Raw genomic sequence first — 23,953 nt, 5'->3', positions numbered from 1 at the left:
TATATAGAGCTCAAAAACTTAATAACAATCAAATAATCTAATTAATATAAGAGCAAATGAACTAAACAGACACATCTAAAAAAAAACTACAAGTGGCCAATAAATACATGAAAAAATGCTCAACCTTAGCATTTAGGGAAATGCAAATCAAAACTACACTGAGACTAGATCAGTCAGATTAGGAGTCATCAAGAATACAAATAGTAAATTCTGGAAAGGGTGTGGAGAAAAAGCAACACTTTTACACTGTTGGTGGGATTGTAAATTAGTACAGCTGCTATGGCAATCAGTATGGAGGCTCCTCAAAGACTAGGCATGGAACCACAGTTTGACCCAAATATACCACTTTTTGGTATTTATCCTAAAGAATTAAAGTCATCTTACTATAGTGATACATGCATACCCTTGTCTGTAGCAGCACAATTCACAGTAAACTATGGAACCAGTCTGGGTGTCCATCAACAGATGAATGGATAAATAAAATGTGATATATATACACAATGGAGTTTTATTCGGCCCTTAAAGAAGAATGAATTATGTCATTTGCAAGAAAGTGAATGGAACTAGAGACCATCATGTTAAGTGATGTAAGTCAAACTCAAGTTAAGGGTCCTACATTTTCTCTCACATGCGGATGCTAGAGAGAAAAGGAAAACAAAGGTGGGGGTGAATTCCTAAAAATCAAGGGGAGATCAAGAAAAGGGGCCCCAAGGGGATGGGAGGCAGTGAGGGTAGAGGGAATGCTGGGGAATGATATTGGCTAAATTATGTTGTTGCATGTATGAATATTTAATAACAAATTCCATCACTAGGTACAAGTATAATGCACCAATAAAAATATAGAAAAAAACTTATTGAGTCAGACATGATTAATGGGAGGTATAATAAACTTAACATTATAATACAACCTAGTGTCATTGGTCAAATATTGGTTAAAAATGAATTTTGTGTTTTTCAGTTGACATTCTATGAGAAAATATGAATCCAGGTAGAATCTGTCTCAAGAAATTCTGGTTTGTCATCAGTGGAGAAGTAGTGTGTGTTGATTGGTATTCTTGTTGACATGTAAAGCATGCACATGACTCAGGACATGGTTGCTTTAATATTTAACTTAAAAAAAGTAATTTTGTCTTTGGTTTCACTTTCACAAAAGTACTTCCTAGGTAAAGTTAGCAATTTTTCATTTTTTAGGATTGTTTTGGGGATTAAATAATATATATGAAAGTATTTCAAAATTCCTTTGTAGTTTATTATAATAGTTGTGACATTAGGCATATAAGTTCAAGTTTCTTATTATGTTTGTTCATTCAAAAGTAGAGATAAAATTAGTATTGACAATCACAGGAATTAGGTGTAGTTGTCATGCATGCAAAGAATAATAAACACATGGCATATAGTAAACCCTTAGAACAAGTTAGTTGTTACATTAACTGTTATTGTTTCCAATATTTTTTTAAGCTAAAGATTTTTACTGGGCTGGGAATGTAACTCAGTGATGGGATGCTTACCTGCTGTGCATGAGGTCCTGGGGTCAATCTCTGGCACTGGCACTGCAAAAAAAAAAAAAAAAAAAAAACAAGGTCTTGTCTCCTTTCTAATATTTGACACTTTCCTTTATCATTTCTGGTTGGAGCTGGGATTGTGGCTCAGTAGTAGAACACTGGCATGTGTGAGGCCTTGGGTTCAATTCTCAGCACCACGTATAAATAAATAAAATAAAGGTCCATTGAAATGGTAATAGTTACATAAAAAAATTTATGGTTCGGTTCAGTTATCTTAACTCGTATAGAAAGAAAAATTGGTGTTTGTACAGCTAATTCAAGATTTTAAATAATTGATGTTTTAAAGTATCACACAGAAAACACCAAATTTGGCTTCTAAATAGACTATTTAACACAGTATATATGTTCCAGATTTTATTCTGAAATGGTTAAGATCAGTTTCTAATACCAGCAATCACCAGATAATTCTAGAAGGAGTACTGTTGTCCTTTGGCCATTATTCTTGGGATAATGAATGACACCTGTTGCTGTTGTTTGCTGCAACTGCTGCTGCTGCTCATTCCCCTCCCTTCTTTGTAGCTTGGTTAATAGCATTGGACTATCCCTTTCTGTAATTCAGTCTGTAGTGAAATGAACAAAATGTCAATCCCACTGTTTGCATAGCATGTGGAAAATAGTGGTAGGTACCCACTAAATACTGGACAAGTTGGAAAAAAGTAAGAATGAGAGCTTGTTTATGGGAACATGACATTCAAACGGGTGCCACCCAAACTGTAGGCTTTGTATAGGAGTGCTGTGGATATGAGAAATCAAAACAACAACAAAACACATTGAACATGGATTAAGCAGAACCTATCGCTGTGGTTTTGTGCTTCTTAGAGCCACTATTATGTTTTTAATGCTCTGTATATTTGCAAGAATGATGCTGGCATATAGTAACTGGCACTAAAATACATGTAACATATATTCTCTTTCAGATTTACCAAAAATTTATCTCCTGACAAGATAAATCTAAGTACTCTTAAAGGAGAAGGTGAACTGAAGAATTTGGAGTTGGATGAAGAAGTGCTCCAGAATATGTTGGATTTGCCCACGTGGCTTGCTATCAACAAAGTTTTTTGTAACAAAGCATCGATTAGGGTAAGACTTTAACATCTGTGAAGGGCCTCATCTTGTGTTATCATTTTTTAATTCATCTCTATCCTTTAAAATATTTTGTTTTAAATCATTATATGAAGAAGTCCTTTGTTGAAAGAAATATATCTTTGCATAAATATTTATGACTGTGTACTTTATGAATAATTGAAGTCATTAATATTCATAGATTTTAATTTTATTTATAATGTAATAAATATTTTAAGTAAAATCATTAATTTGTTAGTAATAAAATAACTAATTTGGCCCATATTCAAAAACCATTTTTTTCATAATATTCACCAATTGGAACTTTTTTTCCCTCTCTTCTTATGGTGCTAGGGATCAAACTCAGGACGTTATGCCTGCTAGGCAATCTTTCTACCATTAAGCTATATCCCTAATCCTAAATGAGACAATTTAAATTTGTAGCAAGTAGTATTTTACTTCAAGTGAAAGCATAAGAACTGTTATTTCTTACTTGCTTTTATTATGCTTTTATTTGGAATTTTACCTGTTTTGTCATTTGTTTCCTCTTTCTAAAATTTTAAATGTTTGTTTACTGTTTTTACCATACTCTGTACTTACTATAAGTTATTATCCTTATCTTTGTTGATTTGTATCACTTCTTACTTTTAAAGACCAGTCTGAGGGGCTGGGGTTGTGGCTCAGTGGTGGAGCACTTGCTTAGCATGTGTGAGGTACTGGGTTGGATTCTAAGTACCACATAAAAAAATAAATAAAGATAGTATGTCTATTTACAGCTGAAAATATTTTTTAAAAAACAGGCTTATTTTGAGAGTCTACTTACTTGAAATACACTGCATGTTAATTTTTTTCACAAAATTAAAATTTGGATTTCTAAGAAAAGATTGAAAAATTTTCCTGTATTTTTTTTTTTTTTTTGCGGGTGGGGGGTTACCGGGGATTGAACTCTCAGGGGCACTGGACCACTGAGCCACATCCCCAGCCCTGTTTTACATTTTATTTAGAGACAGGGTCTCACTGAGTTGCTTAGTGCCTTATTAAATTGCTGAGGCTGGCTTTGAACTCAAAATCCTCCTGCCTCAGTTTTCTGAGCTGCTGGAATTATAGGTGTGCACTACCATACCTGGCTTCCTATATACTTTTATGGTAATCTTTATTTTGGTTCTATCCTCCATAGACCCAAATACCTACACAGACTTGACATTTTTAGTGCAGGATATAGTTGAGCCTTAAGTTTTTATATTGCCTGCATTTTACATTAATGGCCTTAACTTTTGTATTTGTTTGAATATTTACAAAAATATTGGTCAGAATTCTGTTAAATAAACAGCAGTGATTATGCTTTGCTTGGAATTCTTAATTTAAATCATTAAATTAAAATATGTTTTTAAGGACTGGGAAAAACATAATTAAAAGAACTTGAAATTTTTATTTAGTCAATTAAGAAAAAAACAGCTAGTAATTTTTTTTATAAGATAGATACATCTGATTTGAAAGGTATGAATGAGCTGCCTCGTTTATTATTTTGCATTTTAAGAAAAAAGTCATCCCATAGAATTTGGTGTTTATCACTATATAAAGGTAGCATTTGTAATTAATTACCATTTTATATATTTATTTTTAGTACTTCATTTTAATGAAAAAAAAATTTATTTGTAGATCCCATGGACAAAACTGAAAACACATCCTATCTCTTTGGTGAGTTTTGATAATGCCTATAAATAAACATTTCTATATGTCAGTTATCTATTCTGTAAATGTTTTGGTTTCATGGAAACAATTTCTGGGATTTTTCCACCCACTAGCTTTCCTTTTGTATTGATTTGACTTAGTTTTTTGAACTTTTGTATGAGAAGTTTGAACTTCAAAAGGAGAGCATATACTTTTTCAGGTTTGGAATATTATATTCTAAGTTGATACATTTAAAAAAATTTAAATACATAATATTGGAGTTCATTTTCACTTAATTATACAAGCATGGAATATTTTTTGTTCTAATTCAGTTCCTAGTACCTACCATTTCCCTTCTTTCCTCCCTCCCCTGTTCTCTTTTCCCTACTTTACTGGTCTTTCTTCTGTTTTTTTATAGTTTTTAAATAACACATAAAGGTGAAATCCACTGTGTATATTCACATATGTATGTATTGAGAGTTTTCTGTGAACAGAGAGCACCTCTGAGTTACATAGGATAGTTTGGTCACTTTCATTCTATTCTTCCTCCCCTTTCCCGTCCTAATTTCCTTCCCCTCAATCCCTTTCCTCCAGTCCACTGATCTCCTATTTTCATGTAATTTTCCAATACCCCCACTTTTCTTTCTTTCTTTCTTTTTTCTTAAACTTATTTTGGTCTAATGCATATGAGAGAAAATATTTGATCCTTGACTTTCATGATGTTCTTCAGGTCCATCCATTTACCAGTCAGTGCCACAATTTTATTCTTCTTTATGGCTGAATAAAACTTCATTTTGAATATAATCATGTTTTCTTTATCTATTCATTTGTCAGTGGTTATTTGGGCTGGTTCCATATAAGTTGTTACATTTTATAGCATCATTTAAACTCTTTATTGACATACTATGGTGTAGGGAGTCTCTCTGCCATGTCCTGCATGCATGAGAAAAGGGTTAACTGCTGGAGGATGAGGTCGGCTATAAATAAATCAATAAATACACAAGAGCCAATAATGAGAAGGGGCATGACGGGTCTGGCCATTACCAACTCTGGCCTCTAAGAACATGGAGTAGCCCAACTGTCTTTTATTTATAGGCACACAGGTAAATGGACCCAAAACAGGAGGATCTACTGTGCTGAGCAGGATAGGGTGGACTTAGGGGAGTCATTTTCTCAGGGAAACTAGACAGGGAACTGTCTGATTCTGCTAGATAAGGATGACTTCCCACACTATGGAATTCTTATTTTAAGAGCATGTGATCCAGATGTTTCTGTGTATTTTGTTTTACTGATCTAGTAAATTAAGTACTGCTTTCTTTAATATACTTTGCTTTTTGAATAAAATTGATCATTTGATCATTTATTCATTCATTCTGTAATTTATTTTTTCAGTGTTAGAGATTGAATCCAGAACCTTGAGCCTCCTGAGCTTGTGCTACCAGTTATTTATACCCTCAGTTCCATAAATATTTATTTTTTTATTTGTTCTTATTAGTTATACATGACAGTTGAATGTATTTTGACATATTATACGTATATGAAGTATACCTTCTCATTCTTTTGGTTGTACGTGATGTAGAATTACATTGGTCATGTAATCATATTTGCACATAGGACAGTGATGTTCAATTCATTTTAATGTCTTTCCCATTCCCATCCTCCCTCTCTTTCCCCCATTCCCCTCTGTCCAATTTGGTGAACCTATACTCACCCCCACCCCCTTGATAGTCAGCATCCACATGTCAGAGAGAACATTCAGACTTTGGTTTTTTGGGATTGGCTTATTTCACTTGGCATGATAGTCTCCAGTTCCATCTATTTACCGGCAAATGCCATCATTTCATTCTTCTTTATGGCCGAGTAATATTCCATTGTGCATAGGTACCACATTTTCTTTATCCATTCATCTGTTGAAGGGCACTATGTTGGTTCCATAGCTTAGCTATTGTGAATTGAGCTGCTGTGAACATTGATGTGGCTAAATCATTGTAATATGCTGATTTTAAGTCCTTTGGGTATATACTGCGAAGTGGGATTACTGGGTCAAATGGTGATTTCATTCCAAGTTTTCTAGGGAATCTCCATACTGCTTTCCAGATTGGTTGCACCAATTTGCAGTCCCATCAGCAATGTATGAGTGTACTTTTTTCCCCACCTCCTCGCCAACATTTATTGTTGTTTGTATTCTTGATAATTGCCATTCTGACTGAAGTGAGATGAAATCTCAGTGTAGATTTAATTTGCATTTCTCTAACTGCTAGTGGTGTTGCACATTTTTTCATGTATTTGTTGACTGTATTTCTTCCTCTGTGAAGTGCCTGTTCAGTTCCTTTGCCCATTTATTATTTATTTATTTGCCCATATATTTATTTATTTTTATGTGGTGCTGAGGATCAAACCTCACATGTACTAGGTGAATGCTCTACCACTGAACCACAACCCCAGCCCTGGATTATTCATTTTTTGGTTAAGTTTTTTGAGTTTTTTATTTGTCCTGGAGATCAATATGATATCTGAGGTGCAGGTGGCAAAGATTTTCTTCCATTTAATAGCTTTCTTTTTACATTCTTGATTATTTTCCTTGCTGTGAAGAAGCTTTTTAGTTTGATTCCATCCCATTTGTTGATTTCATTTTACTTCTTGTGCTTTAGGAGTATTGTTAAGGAAGTCAGTTCCTAAGCTGACATGATGTACATTTGGGCCTGCATTTTCTTCTACTAGGTGCAGGGTTTCTGGTCTAATACCTACATCTTTGATCCTCTTTGAGGTTTCTTTTGAACAAAATTTTAATTTACACACTGTATCTAGGAGCAGGTACATAAACTCTTATACAATTACTTTCCAAAAATGTGTAAGAAATTACTATAATTTGTTTACAAACCAAAACATGTATTAAAATTGTTGGCCTTTGGATAGTTTGTTCTCTGGTGTTCTCAGTACAAACGGTACACACCTAATTTGAAACATACATAAAAGGGGGGAACTACAGCAATCTGGATTGCAAGTATTAATTTCATGGCATTCCAACGACTATGAAATTTCTTTAACCCAACATGTATACTCTTACAAAATTCTGTAAGAATTTTTTATCATCTTGCTGTAGCATTTGGTTTACTTTTCAGGAACAGTGACTACACATTTTGCCATGTTATGATTGATCAATAAAAAGGTTGTTTATAAGATACCTCTTTACAGGATTGAAAAAAGAAACCAAATTTGTGTACTAGTGTACCAATACCTTTAGAAATTTATTTATGGAACTGACTATTGTTCCTTATTATTCAATAAAACTGTCTATTGCTGATAGTGTTATTTCACTTTCAAATTAATACTTCATAGTCAAGGAAAAGCAATTAAAATTTAAGTCAAAATATATTATTTTGAATCATTCATAAAGCAACATCTCCCATATACTATGTGACATGTACAGTAATTAAAATTGGCATTCCTGAAAGCACTGTTAAAAAGATAGAGCTGTGGCACTAGAAGAGACATTGCATAAATTTATTTAAGATTTCAGTAAGTTTTATCCTGTTTCAATAATACTGGCTCAGAAAATATAATGATTACTTTGTGTTTAATTTCCTATATGCCATTTATTTTGCTTTTTGGCACATGATTTTTTTCAACAGCAAGAGGGCTGCCCCGGGTAGCTGTTTTCCTTAAAACTATTTTTAGTTCTGTGGTCTTTTCCTGTGATATAATGTGTGACCCTCTAAATTTTCATATTGCACCAAGCAGAAAGGAAATAGTTTTCCTTAGACAGAAAAAGGAGACATTTTTCAAGTACTTTTCATAGCTTTTTTTTAATTTATAAAAATGCACTGAGTGTCATAGTAAGCCTCAAAATAGCTTCCAGCCTCCATCATGCTCTATGATGAAATATTTGATTTAAAACAAAGTAACCTCTGATTTGTTTATTGTCACAAATGGAAGCAACTTTCCTGTTTTCCAAGAGCTCAGATTTCTTTTAAGTACATATTTGAGAATCACTTAGGTTTTGTGTTCTTATCATCTAAGTTTCCTTTCAACAGAATCCATAAACTTTAATAATCAGATCTAGACCAAACTATAGGAAAAAGATCTCTTTCCCCACTTTTCACTTTTACCAGACTGTTTCGGTACCAGAAAAGCCAATCTTCCACATTATATTGAGGTACCTATGTCAAAGGGGTGTCTCTCTACACATAAGCAGAAAATTTTGCAATACACTTTTCTGCTTACGAATTTAATTTTCTTGGCAAATACTTTGATTTTTATCTATATATAATCAGAACCTAGGTTTCAAGTTGAATTATAATAGGGCATATTACTTTAAGGTACACAAAAGTACATCAAAAATTGGCTTTCCAAATTAGAACAGTATCAAGACTTGCCCTCCAAAAAACAAAAAAAGCAATTTTAAAAACATTTAGATGAAGATCAGAATAATCTTGACACTACATGGGCATATTTTAAGCACATGGTGTTATGAGGAAATGCGGGGGCAAACTACATCCATAGAGATGGGTAGGTGTGGTCTCAAGGCGTCTGCACCACTGGCTCCATCAAGGACACACAGAGAAGCCATGCCAACACTTGCCAGTAGCACAAGCAACTGTGACAACACCTCCCATCTAATGTGGATGCACAAGGACTTCCATCTCACCCTAGATATGTTTTAAGTTGTTTAAAAATAAATAGTTTTGCAAAAAAAAAAAAAAATAGTTAAATGTCTTGCATCAATTTGATCACAAGCTTACAGCTCTGTAATAGTTCTTAATCCAAATAGCTTATAGTAAACACTTAAATTTTATTATTATAGTATATGAATATATGCCATATTCTATCTTATTCGGTGAAAACATCAGAAAATGAGTCTTTGTAACAAGGTACAATCAACATCTCACCAAAATGAAGTACCTTTCCCCTGTTAAGTCAAAATACAATAACACTGTGATATGGCATTGTGCCTTTTCTTGGTAATAGCTCCATTCTATCTCTAAGAACAGGCTGGGGATGAATCCTAGTAACCCCCCCCCAAAAAAAAAAAAAAAAAAAAAAACTAAGGAAAAAGTGAGGATACAGAGATGTTCGATGACAAAGCCAGCAAGTTTGGACCAAAGACCTTTATCCTTGTGTTTTAAAGAAGGGAAGACATAGGAAAACTTCAAGTGAACAAGAAGAAATGTTCAACATTTTGCTTTAAGGATAGCTGGAAATGTTTTCTGAATGGAACAATCTGAAAATACATTGTACAATCACAAAGTGAAAAAATGTTCCACATTCCAAAATAACTAGAAATTCTCAGGCATAATATCCTTTCCCATTGACTGACTCAGAGAGAAAAAATCGTGAGGCCAAATTACTCAAGACTTGGTTCAGTGAAAATAACAAAACAAATGAAAACCCTGTTCTGAAACTGCAGGAAGTAGGCTTCTGTGTATCTGTGATACTGTTTTCATCTTTTTCTCATGTGATAATCCACAGTTTCCAAACATTTTTAACTCAAGTCACTAAGGGCTGATTTTCTGGGGGGCAGGGGAAAGAAGTAGTCAAATCTAGCACATTGTATTATGACTACATAAAAGAAAAATATAAATCAGATTTTAAAACAATCTTTTTTCTATTCAAATCAACTTCAAACTTTTATATAAAATTTAACATTGTAAGAGAATCCAGTCCATTTATGAAAATTAGTTCCAATCAAGTTCACCTAAGAAAATGTTGACTAAAGAAATCACAGATAAAACGTTTAACCAAAGGAACAGTGCAGGCAAAACGAAAACAACGCTCTCAGAGGAACTGATCCCATTTCCGTAGTCATCGTTCCAGTCTGTAGGTCTTTATGCTATGACATTTTGTACCTGGGTTTAATGACAGAAAAAAACACAACTGCTAAATTTATGGTATATATTTTTTTATAATTTTTAAATGTAAGACCATTTATTAAAATGGACAAATCACAAGATGAAAATGAAGGCAACAGAAAAGCAACTTTTCACAACCAAAAATATTAGCACAACTTTAAAAATAATTTAGAAGAGTGTTGTAAAGATACGTGGCAGATTTCCATCCCAGTAACTAAAATGATGTCAATTCGTAATTCTAAAAAATCCTTTTAAATATGAGATTAAAAAGTTATTTTCAGTACATGTGTAAATAGTTTTACCACATGTTCATTCAATACTAACTTTTGAAAATTGGTTATTTAAAAGGTCAAAGCAATTTTCAGTCTGTAAGTTTCATCCAACTTAGGGTTGAAGACACGTGAAATGTGCTTTTAATGCATAAAAAAATCACAGTGAATAGCAGCAAAGGATTTGGGGGGCATAAAGGAGAATCTGATAATTCACATTGATTATTCTGCACACTAATGAAAGATAATTCACACTTCTAGAACTTCAAGACATCCCTTTTCAAAGAACCAAAATAAACCCAAGACACCTTGCAGACACTTCCCCACCCCTAAACAAACCGATGACTCTTACACATAGAACTAAAATAGTTATGGCAGCAAAAGATTCCAATGGCAGTGAAAGTTGTAAACTGTATTTCGGTCTCCTTTTTTCTTATTCCCAAAGTGCGAGATGCAGGGTTCTCAGTCTTTCAGTAGTGCTTCTCCTATAAATAATCCTTCATTTTGTTTGGCAAAGGCAGTTTCTGAATTAGGTCTTTTCCGGTCTATGACGTATGTTGAAATGACACAGGTACTGCAGAGAATGCACCTTCATGAACCTCGACACCGGATTGGTCAGTCTGACAGGGTATGTTGCAGATCCAGGCCGAGATCTTGAATAACAAAAAGCTCCATTTTCAGAGTCTCTGACTGAATGCTTAATTAGATCAGCTATGGACATAATGTCCTTTCACATCTGGTTGTTCATAAAAACTAAACCTACAATTTGAGTGCTCGATTCTAGTGTGAAGTGTTTTACCATGGGAATTAAAGCTCAAGCTTACAAGATAATGGTGGTCAGAACTATCCCAAACAAGAAAAGAGAGAGCCATTGGGCACATTTGCTAGTTTCCCCTCTGCTTCCCAATATGTGATTGGTCTTCAGTACCATCCTTGTTTTGCTCCTCAGTAAGGTTTGTCACAACCATGGGACCACTACTTTGCACAGAGTCACAAACCCTTGCCACCCCAGGGGCAGAGTTAGGATCAAAATTCAAATGACAGTGCATACTTTCAGACACTTGGGCATCTGTGCCAGTGAGCCCACTGAAGTTCCTTTGGATCTGATTAATCTGCATTGGAGTAGCAATGGCAAGAGTGGAGGGACCTCATCAAGACTTCTCTGGGGCTCTGCAATATGACTTCTGTGGTGTCAGTCAACAAGCTGTTCACTGACTGTGGGGCAACAACTAGGTCCTGGTCTGCCTGATTCTCATCTTCCACAAAAGAGCTCCCTCCCACTTGAGGAGGAACTGCAGAGCCCTCCATGGGCGAAGAAGTGTCCAGACAATAGCTGCAAGCTGTCTTTCCAGAGGACACATCCCCTTGTCTAAAAGCACTGTGTACTGAATGTAGTCCTGAGACACAAGTCTAAGAACTAGGCACATGTTGGTCCAGGTGGAGATGCAAGTCTCCGTGGGGAGAATCTGAATGCTTGAGGGGACCATTCTGCTCCTGGCACACAGTTTCAGTCTGAAGGTCATGGAAATCCTTTTGAATCCTTTTGAATCAGCACAGGACTTAGACTGGAAGAGTGGACCAAAGCTTTGACCCTCACTTCCATTTTGATACAGCTCTCCTCAGTTTGTGGGTTGGAGAGGCCAGGGCGTGGGGCTGCAGTGGTGACTATGGAGGGAAATGGACCTGATGGGCCTCAGTGCCCTGACGTCCTTGAAGATCACTGGAGCTGAGGAGGAGGAGGTGTCCTCCTTGGCCAAACCCCCAGAGGGCGCGCTGCCCTTTCCCTTGGGCCTCAGCTTCACAGAGTCACCTTTTCAAGATCCCCGTCAGGCTTTTGCTCTTTGATCTGCTTTTCCCACCTTTCTCATCTTTGCTATTAGTAATTGTAGCTGGCCATTTCTTTACCATAGCAGCTTCGAAACAAGCAGTCATTTTTCCCAAAGTCACTGGCTAGTGATGGCTGTTGTACTACCATGAAATCAGTGTCTTCTTTACTTTTATTGAAGTTAAAAGACTTCCGAAAGGTTTTAAGACTAATTTTCTTCATTATGACCAGTTACCTAATCCAAGGGATCAATTTCTTTCTGGAATATCACACCAGAACATCTGGAGAGGCAGCAATGCTGTATCTATACGTTTTTTTCCAGTTTCACTTGACCCCTGGAACCATTTTCTGCAGCTGCTCAGGCCTGCTCCTAGTCCTCCCCTGCAGGACAGCTGCGCTTGTCCCCATCCCAGGCAGCTCTGCACCCCATCACCCCCCTCCACCTGGTCCTCCTCCTCCAGCAGGACTCCTGGGCTGTTGCACCCTGGCCCAGGCCTGGCCCTTCGCTTTGAGTTGTTTCGTGTGTGTGTGTGTGTGGGGGGGGGGTGTTGATTTCATTTGGCTACATATGGATTTCCAGTTTTCCCAGGACCATTTGTTGAAGAGGCTATCTTTTCCCCATTGTATGTTTATGGTGTCTTTGTTTCTATGAGATAACTGTATTTATATGGGTTTGAGTCTGTTTTCTATTATGTTCCATTGGTCTTCATGTCTGTTTTGGTGACAATACCATGCTGTTTTTGTTACTATAGCTCTGTAGTATAATTTAAGGTCTGATATTGTGATGCCTCCTGTTTTACTTTTTTTTGCTAAGGATTGCTTTGGCTGTCATAAATATTTATTGAGCATCTGCTTTGTGCCCTGAGGGAACTTATATTTTAATAGAGGTGACCAACTGAATGAGTACACAAAACAAGATAAGTTCAGATAATAATAAATGTGGCATGTAAAATAGAGAATGAAGAGTGAGCAAAGTGGTTAGTGATGACTACTAAAGACGTTAACTCTTTATTCAATAGGGGAGAAGGAAAAAACCCTGGGAAAGAACCTTTTCCATATGTGGGAATTTATTTTTTCATATTTCTGACTTAATTCACACTTTGATTAGTTTTATGTCTTATCTCAGATCTCAGATTGTTATAAGCTTTTATGAGTGATTAATTCTAATCATTACTGTATAATTTATCAATAATATGTCTGGGTTTAGAGATGGTATGTCCATAAATTCTGATGACCTCATCATTTAGTGGCTACTTCTGATTTTCTCCCACACTCATAGAATATTCACAACTCTTCCACCAGATAAATGCCTTGAGATAGAACTGAGTACTTTTGTTTTCCTTTCTGGTATTTGTTTTTTTAGAATTTTAGAGACACTTAAGACTTTCCTCATTTACTGTTCAATATGCTCTCAAAGAAATGAAAAAGAAAATAGTCAAATAATACTTTCATAATACAAATAAAGTACAGTATTTACTGTTTTGTTTACATTTTTAACATTCTTACTAGTCTCTAGATAAAGTAATAATGGAAATGAGTACATGTGAAGAACCAAGAGCCCCTAATGGCCCATCACCGATAGCAACTGCTTCAGGACAAAGGTGAGCTATTCCCATTAATATGTGTGACTGCCAAAGGGAGTTCTTTTCTGTAGTTGGTTCTGTTATCTGCAGTATCAGAACATAAAGAAAATAAAATCTCTTAATTTCAAAAAGTCTCTACTGTAGTCACTTCTCCCATCAAATATCTTACAGATTTAGTTATATACTTTGCAAAATAGCAGGGGATTTTTAGCTACTTGAACTCATCTTGATTTTCTTATTTTTAAGTAGTAATGATTATCCAAGGGCAGAGCATCAGCATGGTATATTACAGCCTGAAAATATTAGCTAGAAAATTCCAGAGACAAACAATTCATATTGTTTTAAATTCCACATCATTACAAGTAGCATGAAATCTCGTTGCCTCCGATGGAAATGTGAATTATCCTTTTGTCTGGTGTATCTGTGCTGTATAGGCTGCCCATCCATTTGTTACTTGGTAGCTTCCTTGAGTTATTAGATCCATGGTCAGTGTATCACAGTGCTGTGTTCAAATAACTTATGTAGCAGTATAGGTTAAGTCATGCTGGGCACAGTGGTGTACACCTATAATCTCAGTGACTCAGAAGGCTGAAGCAGGAGGATTACAAGTTTGAGGGCAGCCTCAGCAACTTGGCAAGGCCCTAAGCAACTGAGTGAGTCCCTGTCTCAAAATTAAAAAAAAAAAAAAAAAAAAAAAAGGACTGGAGATGTAGTTTGCACCACTAGGTTCAATCCCCAGTACCCACCCCTAAAAAAAAGATGAGGTTAAATGATTAAGTCTCAATACCTAAGTCATTCACCTCATCTTACCTTGTGATGTAGGCTTTACATCATCTCACTTTATCACAAGAGGTAAGTACAATACAGTAAGATGTTTTGAGAGCGAGATGACATTAATTGTTCTGTTATTAGATATTATTGTTAATCTCCTTCTATGCTTAAGTTAGAAATAAAAATTTAACATAAGTTTGAATTTATTGGAAAGACATAGTATATAGGTTCAGTACTATTCAAGGTTTCAGGCATCCACTGTGAGTCTGGAATGAATCTCCTTCAGATCATGGGGTACTATAATTTCTCTGCATTATCATTTATTATCAATGAAACTTTGAAAGCTTAGTGCTATCTTAATAAATTACAGACCTTTGGGTTACTCTGAAATTCATTAAATATAAAATGTTCACACTTTCCACATGTTGGATTTCAAAAGTTTAAAGTTTGGTGCTTATGAGGTGAAAGCATGAGAACCATTTTGTAAAACCATCTTGAAAAATTAAAATTGTTCTTCAAAAATACCTGTTTGTTTTTTACATTGAACACTTTTGAATTGGGCTGGGCATGTAACTCATGCCCAGTGCAGTGCTTGTCTGGCATGTACGAGGCCCTGGATTTGATCCTCAGCACTGCAAAAGAAAAAAATTAAAATTAATTTGAAACTTGTGCTATACATCATTTCCCGGCAGGATTTCTGCTTTGTTTTTGGATTCACATGAAATGTCCACATGTATCTTAATGTAATCTACTTCCTCAAGCTGTGCAACATGGCAGCCCTGAACATATAGTATTCTTGGTGCTTCTTCTTGAAAATGAATGTGGTGCTTACGCTCCTTCTCTTTCACAAAGGTTGAACCACCTTTATATTAGTTCATGCTTTGAGAATATCTACAGTCTGATCAATATGTTTCCACATGGGAATCTAATGTTGATTCTTTTGCTGCTAAGAGTTGACTGAAGGCCATACAGTATTTATCAAATGTATACTTTATGTTTGGACTACAGTAATGGTGACAGAGAAAAGAATATTCACATTAACTTCTTTATAATTTGTGCTTCATTCAGCAACTTGAGATTTTAAATTTAGATTATGATTTTAAGTTTAATAGAGTAATTGGTCTTCAGATTGGCTTGTCAGAAAGAATTGGAGAAAAAGAAATGCTTTTATTGAAAGAAGAAAACTAAAAATTTATATTAAAGGAAAGACATTTTAATTAAATGTGGAAGAAGTGAACCATTTTGTTCATGTGCACTTAGTGTAGTTCTTCCTAATTTATGGTATCAATAAATTACTATTTTGGCTTTGTAGACATATGATAATTATCCTTATATTTTTACCTTTGGCAGTATGGTTAATCTATTTTGGTGTTTTCCAGACTTGCCTGATTGTAACAGCCAGTTGGGTGCATATTAAATCTACAGATTCTTTAAAGCTCCTTCTCTTGAAATTGTGATCCATTAGGTCCAGAATGAGTATCAGAAATATGATTTTTTTTTTTAATGCCAGTGCAGTGGCACATGCCCATATTCCCAGCTACCCAAGAGGTTGAGGCAGAAGTATTGCAAGTTTGAGGCTATTCTGAGCAACTTAGTGATACACCGTTTCAAAATAAAAAACAAAAAGGGCCAAGGATATTACCACAGTGGTGGGATACCCTTGTGTTCCATCTCATCTCATTTGTGTTCCATTCCAGTTTTGTGTACCACCAAAAATATATAAATATTGAATATGTATTTTCAACAATCCCTGTAGGCATGCAATGTAGGAAAACACTGATCTTTGTGTTTCTAGCTAAGAGATTAAAATAAATAGTAATTATTAGACTGACCCTTCCCTATGTAGGCTGATAATGTTTACACAGATTAATTTCTACAAAGATTAATACAAAGTCTTGTAAACTTTTTTTTAAGTTGAGAAATATTCAAACTCTGAAGAGACCTATTTGCAAACTAGAATTCCATCTTTCAAGTTTATATTGAATGACATAACCTAAAAAATGTAGACTTTAGGTGCAGTGGTACACTACGTAATCCCAGAGATTTGGGAGGCTCAGGCAGGAGGATTGAAGGTTCAAGACCAGCTTCAGCAACTTAGCGAGGCCCTCAACAACTTAGTGAGACCCTGTCTCAAAATAAAAACGGGTTGGGATTTGGCTCATGTTAAGTGCTCTTGGGTTCAATCCCTTGTATCTACCAAAAAAGTAAAAACTTCAGTCATTGATTCAGTCTTCCTCCTTTTGACAGTGGATTCTACAATATGGATTGTAACTTATTTATTTTTTGTGGTGGGGATTGATTCCAGGTGCTCATGCATGCTAGGCATGTTCTCTTCCACTGAGCTATACCACTATCCCCACCTGCTCTAATTCCAGGTACATTTAAAAATGTTACAATTCAGGCTGTGGTTATATCTCCTTTGCAGAACACATGTGTTAAGGCCCTGGGCTCAACACCAGCATTAAAAAAAAAAAAAAAGAATAAATGAATGAATTAGAAGAGATAAGGTTGGATTATTCCAAAAGGGCATTCCCACATAATTATTACATAAATATCTTTCTAACTCTTAAGATTATTTCTATCTTAAGTAACCAGTATTTGTCCTTAGGATAAAAGCAGTTCTTAGATGCTGATGAGCATTGTCTATTTCTCAGTTTTTTAAACTCAATAGCTGACCACCTTGTTTTATAACAAAATTACTTGAGGCAAGCCAAGGAGTGTGTAAATTACCATATATATATATATATATATAATTTCACCTAAGGTAAGAGCAACCTTTTAAGGCAGGTATTTTTATTTTACAAATGAAGAAATTGAGGCTCAGAGACTGTCAACATTTATTAATAATTTAGTACTATCAGTAATTCTATAAGTGATAGTTACATTTTATAAAGCATTAATGAGTTAAGAAATGAGTCTATGTGGTTAGATTTTCACTCATTCTACATATAATCTATAAATTATTTAAAAGATGAGTTATCTAAGTGGGTACAGTGATACGTGCCTCTGGTCATAGCTACTTGTGAGACAGGTGAATCACCTGTCATCTGTTTAAGAATAGGCTGGGCAACATAGCGAACTCCTTCCTGTCTTAAAAATAAAAAGAGAAAGAAAAAAAAAAAAAGCTCCCTGAAGCTTGGAAAATTTAAGTAATATACTCACTCATTAAGATAGCAAGTCAAGAAGAATGGCCAGCAGGTATGGGGAGGGTTGTGAATGATGGGTTCTCTTTTAGATATGTTGTGTTTGTATGTGTGAGAGACAGCCAGGTGGAGAGATTGGGTGGACAATTTGAATTATACAGTCTGAAGTGACAATAAGAGATCTGGATAGAGATATAAATTAAAATGATGGGCATATTGATGATACATGAAATAATCTGCCAGTTGCGCAAATTTCTACCACCTCTTCTGCCAAAATACATTCATATTCTGGGTTCCAGTTATAGTGTACTACTTACATCCTTGAAATGTGATCTTTCTTTACTTTCTTACCTCTCTGTGCCTTTGCTCATCTGCTTTCCCCTTTTCTAAGATTTCCCTTCTCTTGCATTTCTTCCTATGGAAAAATGGTTCTTCTCCATAGTTATGTAAGTGATCTCTCTTCTACGAAGTATTTTGTTGATTCCTTTTTAAAAACTCTTGATTGCAGATTATAATAAGAAACTTATAGAACTATTAACTTTGTTACAGTTACTAGGGTGTATATTTTTTTCTCTCAAGTAACTTGTGAGCCCTGTAATGCTACTGTTGGATTTTGGTTTTCTTTGTGTTCCAGGATCAGTTACACGGGAAAGTAAATATTTGTTGAATTGAACTAGAATATACAATTTTTTTCTGACCGCATCCCTTTAATCTCAATAGCCTTCATGTTAAGAATTTAGCTCTTATTTATAGATGCTAATTGAACAAGGCTTTTTGAGATTAAATAGGTATGAATATTATTAGTAAATTAATTCAGACTACCTTCCAATTTTTTAAATCTTTGACATTTTGAGAACATTTTTATAGCTAATCTGAACTGTAGGCAGGGTAGATTATTGTTTAACAAAACAAATCAAATTTGTTCTTTTTAAACAAAAATGAATGATGGCATAGCGTTGTCATTTTATATATGTACTTGTGTGAGAATACTTTGTGTGTGGCTTTAGTGCATTATATTTTGTTTTGCTTTGTTTTTCTAGTGAGTATGGTTTTGCTGAAAAAGTTGTTGAGGGAATTACTGTTTCTGTAAATTCTATTGTCATCCGAATTGGAGCAAAAGCCTTCAATGCATCATTTGAACTTTCTCAGCTAAGGATCTATAGTGTAAATGCAAATTGGGAGCATGGAGATTTGAGATTTACTCGTATTCAAGATCCACAGAGAGGAGAGGTAAACTTTTTTTCTTTCTTTTTTATAAAAATGTTTCAATGATAAATTTAAAATAATTATATTTTATGTTTGCCCATGTTTGCCATATTTGTCTACTATCAGGATTTTCTCTTTTCGACTTTTTAAATATTTCTACTTTTTCTATTACTCTTAATCCTTATAAAATGTGGACACATTAATATTTTGACTATGATAAGTCACCTTAGAGAATTAACAAGCCCTTATTAATATGTCAAAGTACACTCTACTGTCATGTCATTTTATTTGTTAAAGAACAAATAAAAAAAGAAAAAAGAATTAGCAAGCCCTGTATTAACTTTTCAATTGCTTAATTTAATTTTAAATTTACAAAGTTAAAATATATTATTGGAATCCTTTTTGGCCACATGATTCAAGAGCCTTTTGTACTTTGTTAACTTTCTTAGAATAATAAGTGTTGACAGTTTTATAAATGATAAATATAATTGAGAATATGTGTTACTGAATTTTATGGACATAATTAAAAAATTAAAACATGATAAAAACATAAATGTTTCTAGAATGTCATGAAAATTAGTTGAGAAGATAACATTGTTTTTATTTTTCATTTTCTTTACATGAGTGTGTGAAGCTAATCTCCATGTTTTCCTTAGGTTTTGACATTTAAAGAAATAAATTGGCAGATGATTCGAATAGAGGCAGATGCTACTCAAAGTTCACATCTTGAAATTATGTGTGCACCTGTTCGATTAATAACTAATCAATCAAAAATCAGAGTCACACTTAAAAGAAGAGTAAGTCAACCAGATTACTGTGTGTGTGTGTGTGTGTGTGTGTGTGTGTGTGTGTGTGTGTGTGTGTGTCTTGCTGATGATCAAAACCGGGGTCTTGTTCATTAGTATTGACAGGAAATTTTAAATAACTTTTTAAGTGGATTATTGGCGTACTATGGATGGCATATTAAAACAAGGCAAAATAATTAATGGTGACATAATGTCTCAAGCAATATTTATGGAAAGTCAGTATAGTTGTAACATTCCTCCATCTTTTAGACTTAATATTTAAATTTTAAACAATTTTTATTTTTGATAAATTAAATAGGTTTCTTAGTTGCTGCATATTTATTGAACATTTGCTGTCTTATAATTTCATTTCTTGGGCTGGAAGTTTACCTTGGTGTTAGAGCACTTGCCAAGTATATGCAAGGCCCTGAGTTCAATCCCTAGCACTGTAAAAACAATCGAACATAAAAAAGTAATTTTATTTCTCTTATTGAATCTTGCTCAGCAATAAACAACAAAACCCTTATTGGTGACAAAACTCTTAGTTTTAACTGGTAATTTACTTAAATGGGGGAAGAGAGTTACTTAAGAATATTGAAGTTGTGAATCCCCTATGGTTTTTGGTGAAATTTAATGAGGAAGTGATGACATTTTTAACCAGGGTTCAGTAATTACAGACTCAGCAACATAGGCTTGGGTCAGTAGATAAAAATAACTATATTTTTTTTTTCTTTTTTTTTTTTTTTTTTTTGGGGGGGTGCTGGGGATCGAACCCAGGGCCTTGTGCTTACAAGGCAAGCACTCTACCAACTGAGCTATCTCCCCAGCCCCTAAAAATAACTATATTAAATTGAAAACATTTGTCAAAGTATAGTGTTTAACATAGATATTCAGAAATGTAAAATGTGGATGAAATATAATTTTGGTTTTTAATTCATTTTAATGCCCCTTTCTCTACCAGAATTAGTTGATTTAACACAGGTAATATTGTGATTTATCAGTTATTAAATGTGGTTATGTAAGTGCTATAGAACTTGTACTTGTTAAGGTACAGGAATTTGTTAGTCTTTTGTTACCACTGTTAGCTCTAGCACTAGGAGATATTCCTTCTATATTATAGGAACTCAGTAAATATTTGGTGAATGAAAGAAGTATCCATATCTATATTTGATTCTATTAAAAACGAAGCTTCTTAAAATCTATAAGTGTATTATAAGTTTTATTCTTGGCTTAATTTTATAAATCATTTTTCTGACAGTTAAAGGACTGCAATGTCATAGCAACAAAGTTAGTTCTAATACTGGATGATTTATTATGGGTTCTGACGGATTCCCAGTTGAAGGCTATGGTACAATATGCAAAATCTCTAAGTGAAGCAATAGAAAAATCAACAGAACAGAGGAAGAGTATGGCTCCTGAACCTACCCAGGTATGCTATAAATTAACAAGAAAAGACTTACTTTACATATAAATAGTTAAAATACCAGAATGGTTAGTTGCTGTTTTCTTTATATGAAATGCATTGTAAGATTGAGACCAAGAATCCTTTTTTTTTTTTGGGTGCTGGGGATCTAACCCAGGACCTTGTGCTTACAAGGCAAGCACTCTACTGACTGAGCTATCTCCCCAGCTCCAGGAATCCTTTTTATCTAGATATCTTACTGTAATTTTACATGCATATCTATGTGAAAACAGTAAATATACTATTATGTATATAATGCTTCTTTGGTTTGGAACTCTGTATTGAGCACTAGAGTTATTGATGACATAATATTATATCACTTTTTAGGAAGTTAAAAAATACAATTTTAAAACATCTAAAGTAAAGGAAGATGATGTAATAAAACCTAGATAATTATAGACAAGAGAGAGTGCGTGGGAATTGATAGCACAGAGAAATAACAGTGGGGAATTGCTGAAGTTGAAAACAAAACTTTTGTTAGAGGTTTCTGACAGCTGGGAGCAAAAAACTAGGAAGCAAGCCAGGCACAGGGGCACACTGCTGTAATCCCAGCTACTTAGGAGGCTGAGGCAGGAGGATTGCAAATTTGAGGCCCGTCTCTGTAACTTAGCACCTGTCTCCAAAAAAAAAAAAAAAAAAGGGACTCGAAATATAATACAGTGTTAGAGAGTTTCTGAGTCCAGTTCCAAGTACCTCCAAAACAAAACAAAACTCCCCAAAACGGGGAAGCTTAATGATTTATTTAAATATCACTTTCTTTCTTTTTTTTTTTTTTTTTTTTTTTTTTGGTGCTAGGGATCGAACTCAGGGCCTTGTGCTTGCAAGGCAAGCACTCTACCAACTGAGCTGTCTCCCCAGCTCTTAGATATCACTTTCTTAAAATCAGAAGCATTACTGGTTTGTATAAAAAGAAAAAATGTTTTCTGGTTTTTCCTAGTATTAAATTTGTGCTAATGCATGAAGATCTCTGTAGAAGGAAGGGACATGGAAATCTCCAATGGTTGATGTCTTTGATAATTTTATTAAAAGCACAAATGAATTGACACTACTTTAACACCACTTTTTGGGAAACAGAATAATAGATCTTAGATATGTGACTTTTTGTTGATTTGGCTTGGTATAAGGGAATAGCATTTGAATTAGGCTTTCATTGACTATCAAATTAGTGTTGTTTTTTGCCTGCCTGGTATATCATAAGGTACATAGGTACCCATTGCAATGTGAAAGTAAATATTGTTGGACCCTGCTCCCAAAGACCTCAGAATATAACGAGAGAGTGAAATATAAAACAAATACTATAATTCAACATAAATGTCAGAATGAGGAAATATAGGAGGAGAGGCATAGAAGCACAGAGAAAGTTTTAATTAACTGTTTGCAGTTTGGAAAAGTTTTACAAAGAAGTTAATGAGATTGCATCTTAAAAGGAGTTAACATTTCACAGGCAGACAGGAAAGAAATGTATTTCAGAGGAGACAGTAGTATCTATAAAACTATGGTATTGTTAAAGAACATGGGATTTTTTGATAAGATGAGGAGGTTTGTTTTTGCCAGAGCAGTGTGTTTGGGCTGACATACATGTCCCTCTAAAGATATATTAACAACTTCTCAAGTTTTATGTTTTAAGGAAATTGAGTCTCACACTTTCCACTCCGGTATGTGCTTTTTGAGAAATTTGATCTGGGCTGGGGTTGTGGCTTAGTGGTAGAGCGCTCACCTGGTATGTGTGAGGCACTGGGTTCAATCCTCAGTACCACATAAAAATAAATAAATTAATTAAAGGCACAGTGTCCATCTACATCTAAAAAAATTTGATCTGCCTGAGAATACTTATTTTCCCATGTCAGACTGATTCTCCCTTTCCATAATTGCTGTCATTCTTCTCTACAAAAGAAAGGAATTCTTCTGACTCAGCCTCAGTCTCTGATGGATTATCCAGGTAGGAAGTGGGAAGAAAACACAAAAACAAAAACACAAATACCCTCTGAGAATAAGACAGATAGAAATTTGAAATGCTGCTGTTCATTTGGAAATTAATGACTCTAATGACAGTGTAACAGATCATGTGATCTTTGTTTTGAACATATCAGAAGGAGGATCTAATACTTTTCAGCTATTGGATTATTGAAATAACTGTGTAATAGCTCACATTGGCACCTAACTCAAAGGTGTTTAAATACTCAAGTCACAATGCTAAAACAAAATTTCTTTCATTCCTTCTACCTTTTTCTATGAGTTTATAGATATAAAAACAAATAAGTAGATATAGAATTGATGCTGAACTTTGCACACTGTACCAAATACATAATATTTATCCAGTGGTTCACTTAAGAATTTTCCAGGTGAACCTAATTTTAAAAGTTTGATGATCAGACCATTGAACTACGGCACTGAATAGTTTTCCTGGACAGATGGCCTGTGTTGAAGCAGAAGCACGCAGCTACTAGATATGTAGGTTGAGGAATTTGAACATTTTCCTATAGGCATCTAGGAGTCAAAGGAATTTTTTTAAGTAAGAAAGAACAATCAAATGTGGTATGGTGGCATTATAGAGGGTTAGTTGAAGAAGAGAATGACTGCCAGTCTAGAGCAGAGGTGGACTTGTGCCTTTGATAATTGTTTGAAAGAGGAAATAGCAAGACAGAAAATTGGAAAGAGATCTGAATCTTTCATCAGTTGAGGATAAGGAGGAGAGAAAAGTTGAGGACTTCAGAATGATAATTGAAAGTTCTGTTACCCAGAAAAGGGAATGTAGAAGAAGAAAG

The 23,953-nt window shown here is 34.6% G+C and overlaps 1 protein-coding gene and 1 pseudogene across 3 annotated transcripts in view; one reads left to right on the top strand and one right to left on the bottom strand.

Annotated features, from left to right (window-relative positions):
• The window catches only part of BLTP3B (bridge-like lipid transfer protein family member 3B), a 120,419-nt gene that overhangs the window by 58,789 nt on the left and 37,677 nt on the right, over nt 1-23,953 (top strand). For both annotated transcript variants that reach the window (XM_079141338.1, XM_079141339.1), the window contains 6 exons: nt 2,480-2,642; nt 4,284-4,322; nt 13,748-13,839; nt 18,776-18,965; nt 19,598-19,738; nt 20,985-21,155. In XM_079141338.1, the coding sequence (XP_078997464.1) occupies nt 2,480-2,642; nt 4,284-4,322; nt 13,748-13,839; nt 18,776-18,965; nt 19,598-19,738; nt 20,985-21,155 (796 nt within the window). The remainder of the gene's footprint in view (nt 1-2,479; nt 2,643-4,283; nt 4,323-13,747; nt 13,840-18,775; nt 18,966-19,597; nt 19,739-20,984; nt 21,156-23,953) is intronic.
• LOC306661978 (suppressor of cytokine signaling 6-like) lies at nt 4,330-13,740 on the bottom strand (annotated as a pseudogene). The gene has a single exon. The product of its transcript is annotated as a suppressor of cytokine signaling 6-like (transcript).

This window comes from Sciurus vulgaris (assembly GCF_902686455.1).
Source record: "Sciurus vulgaris genome assembly, chromosome: 5".
Lineage (NCBI taxonomy): Eukaryota > Metazoa > Chordata > Mammalia > Rodentia > Sciuridae > Sciurus > Sciurus vulgaris.
This window is presented reverse-complemented; position numbering and strand designations above follow the sequence as displayed.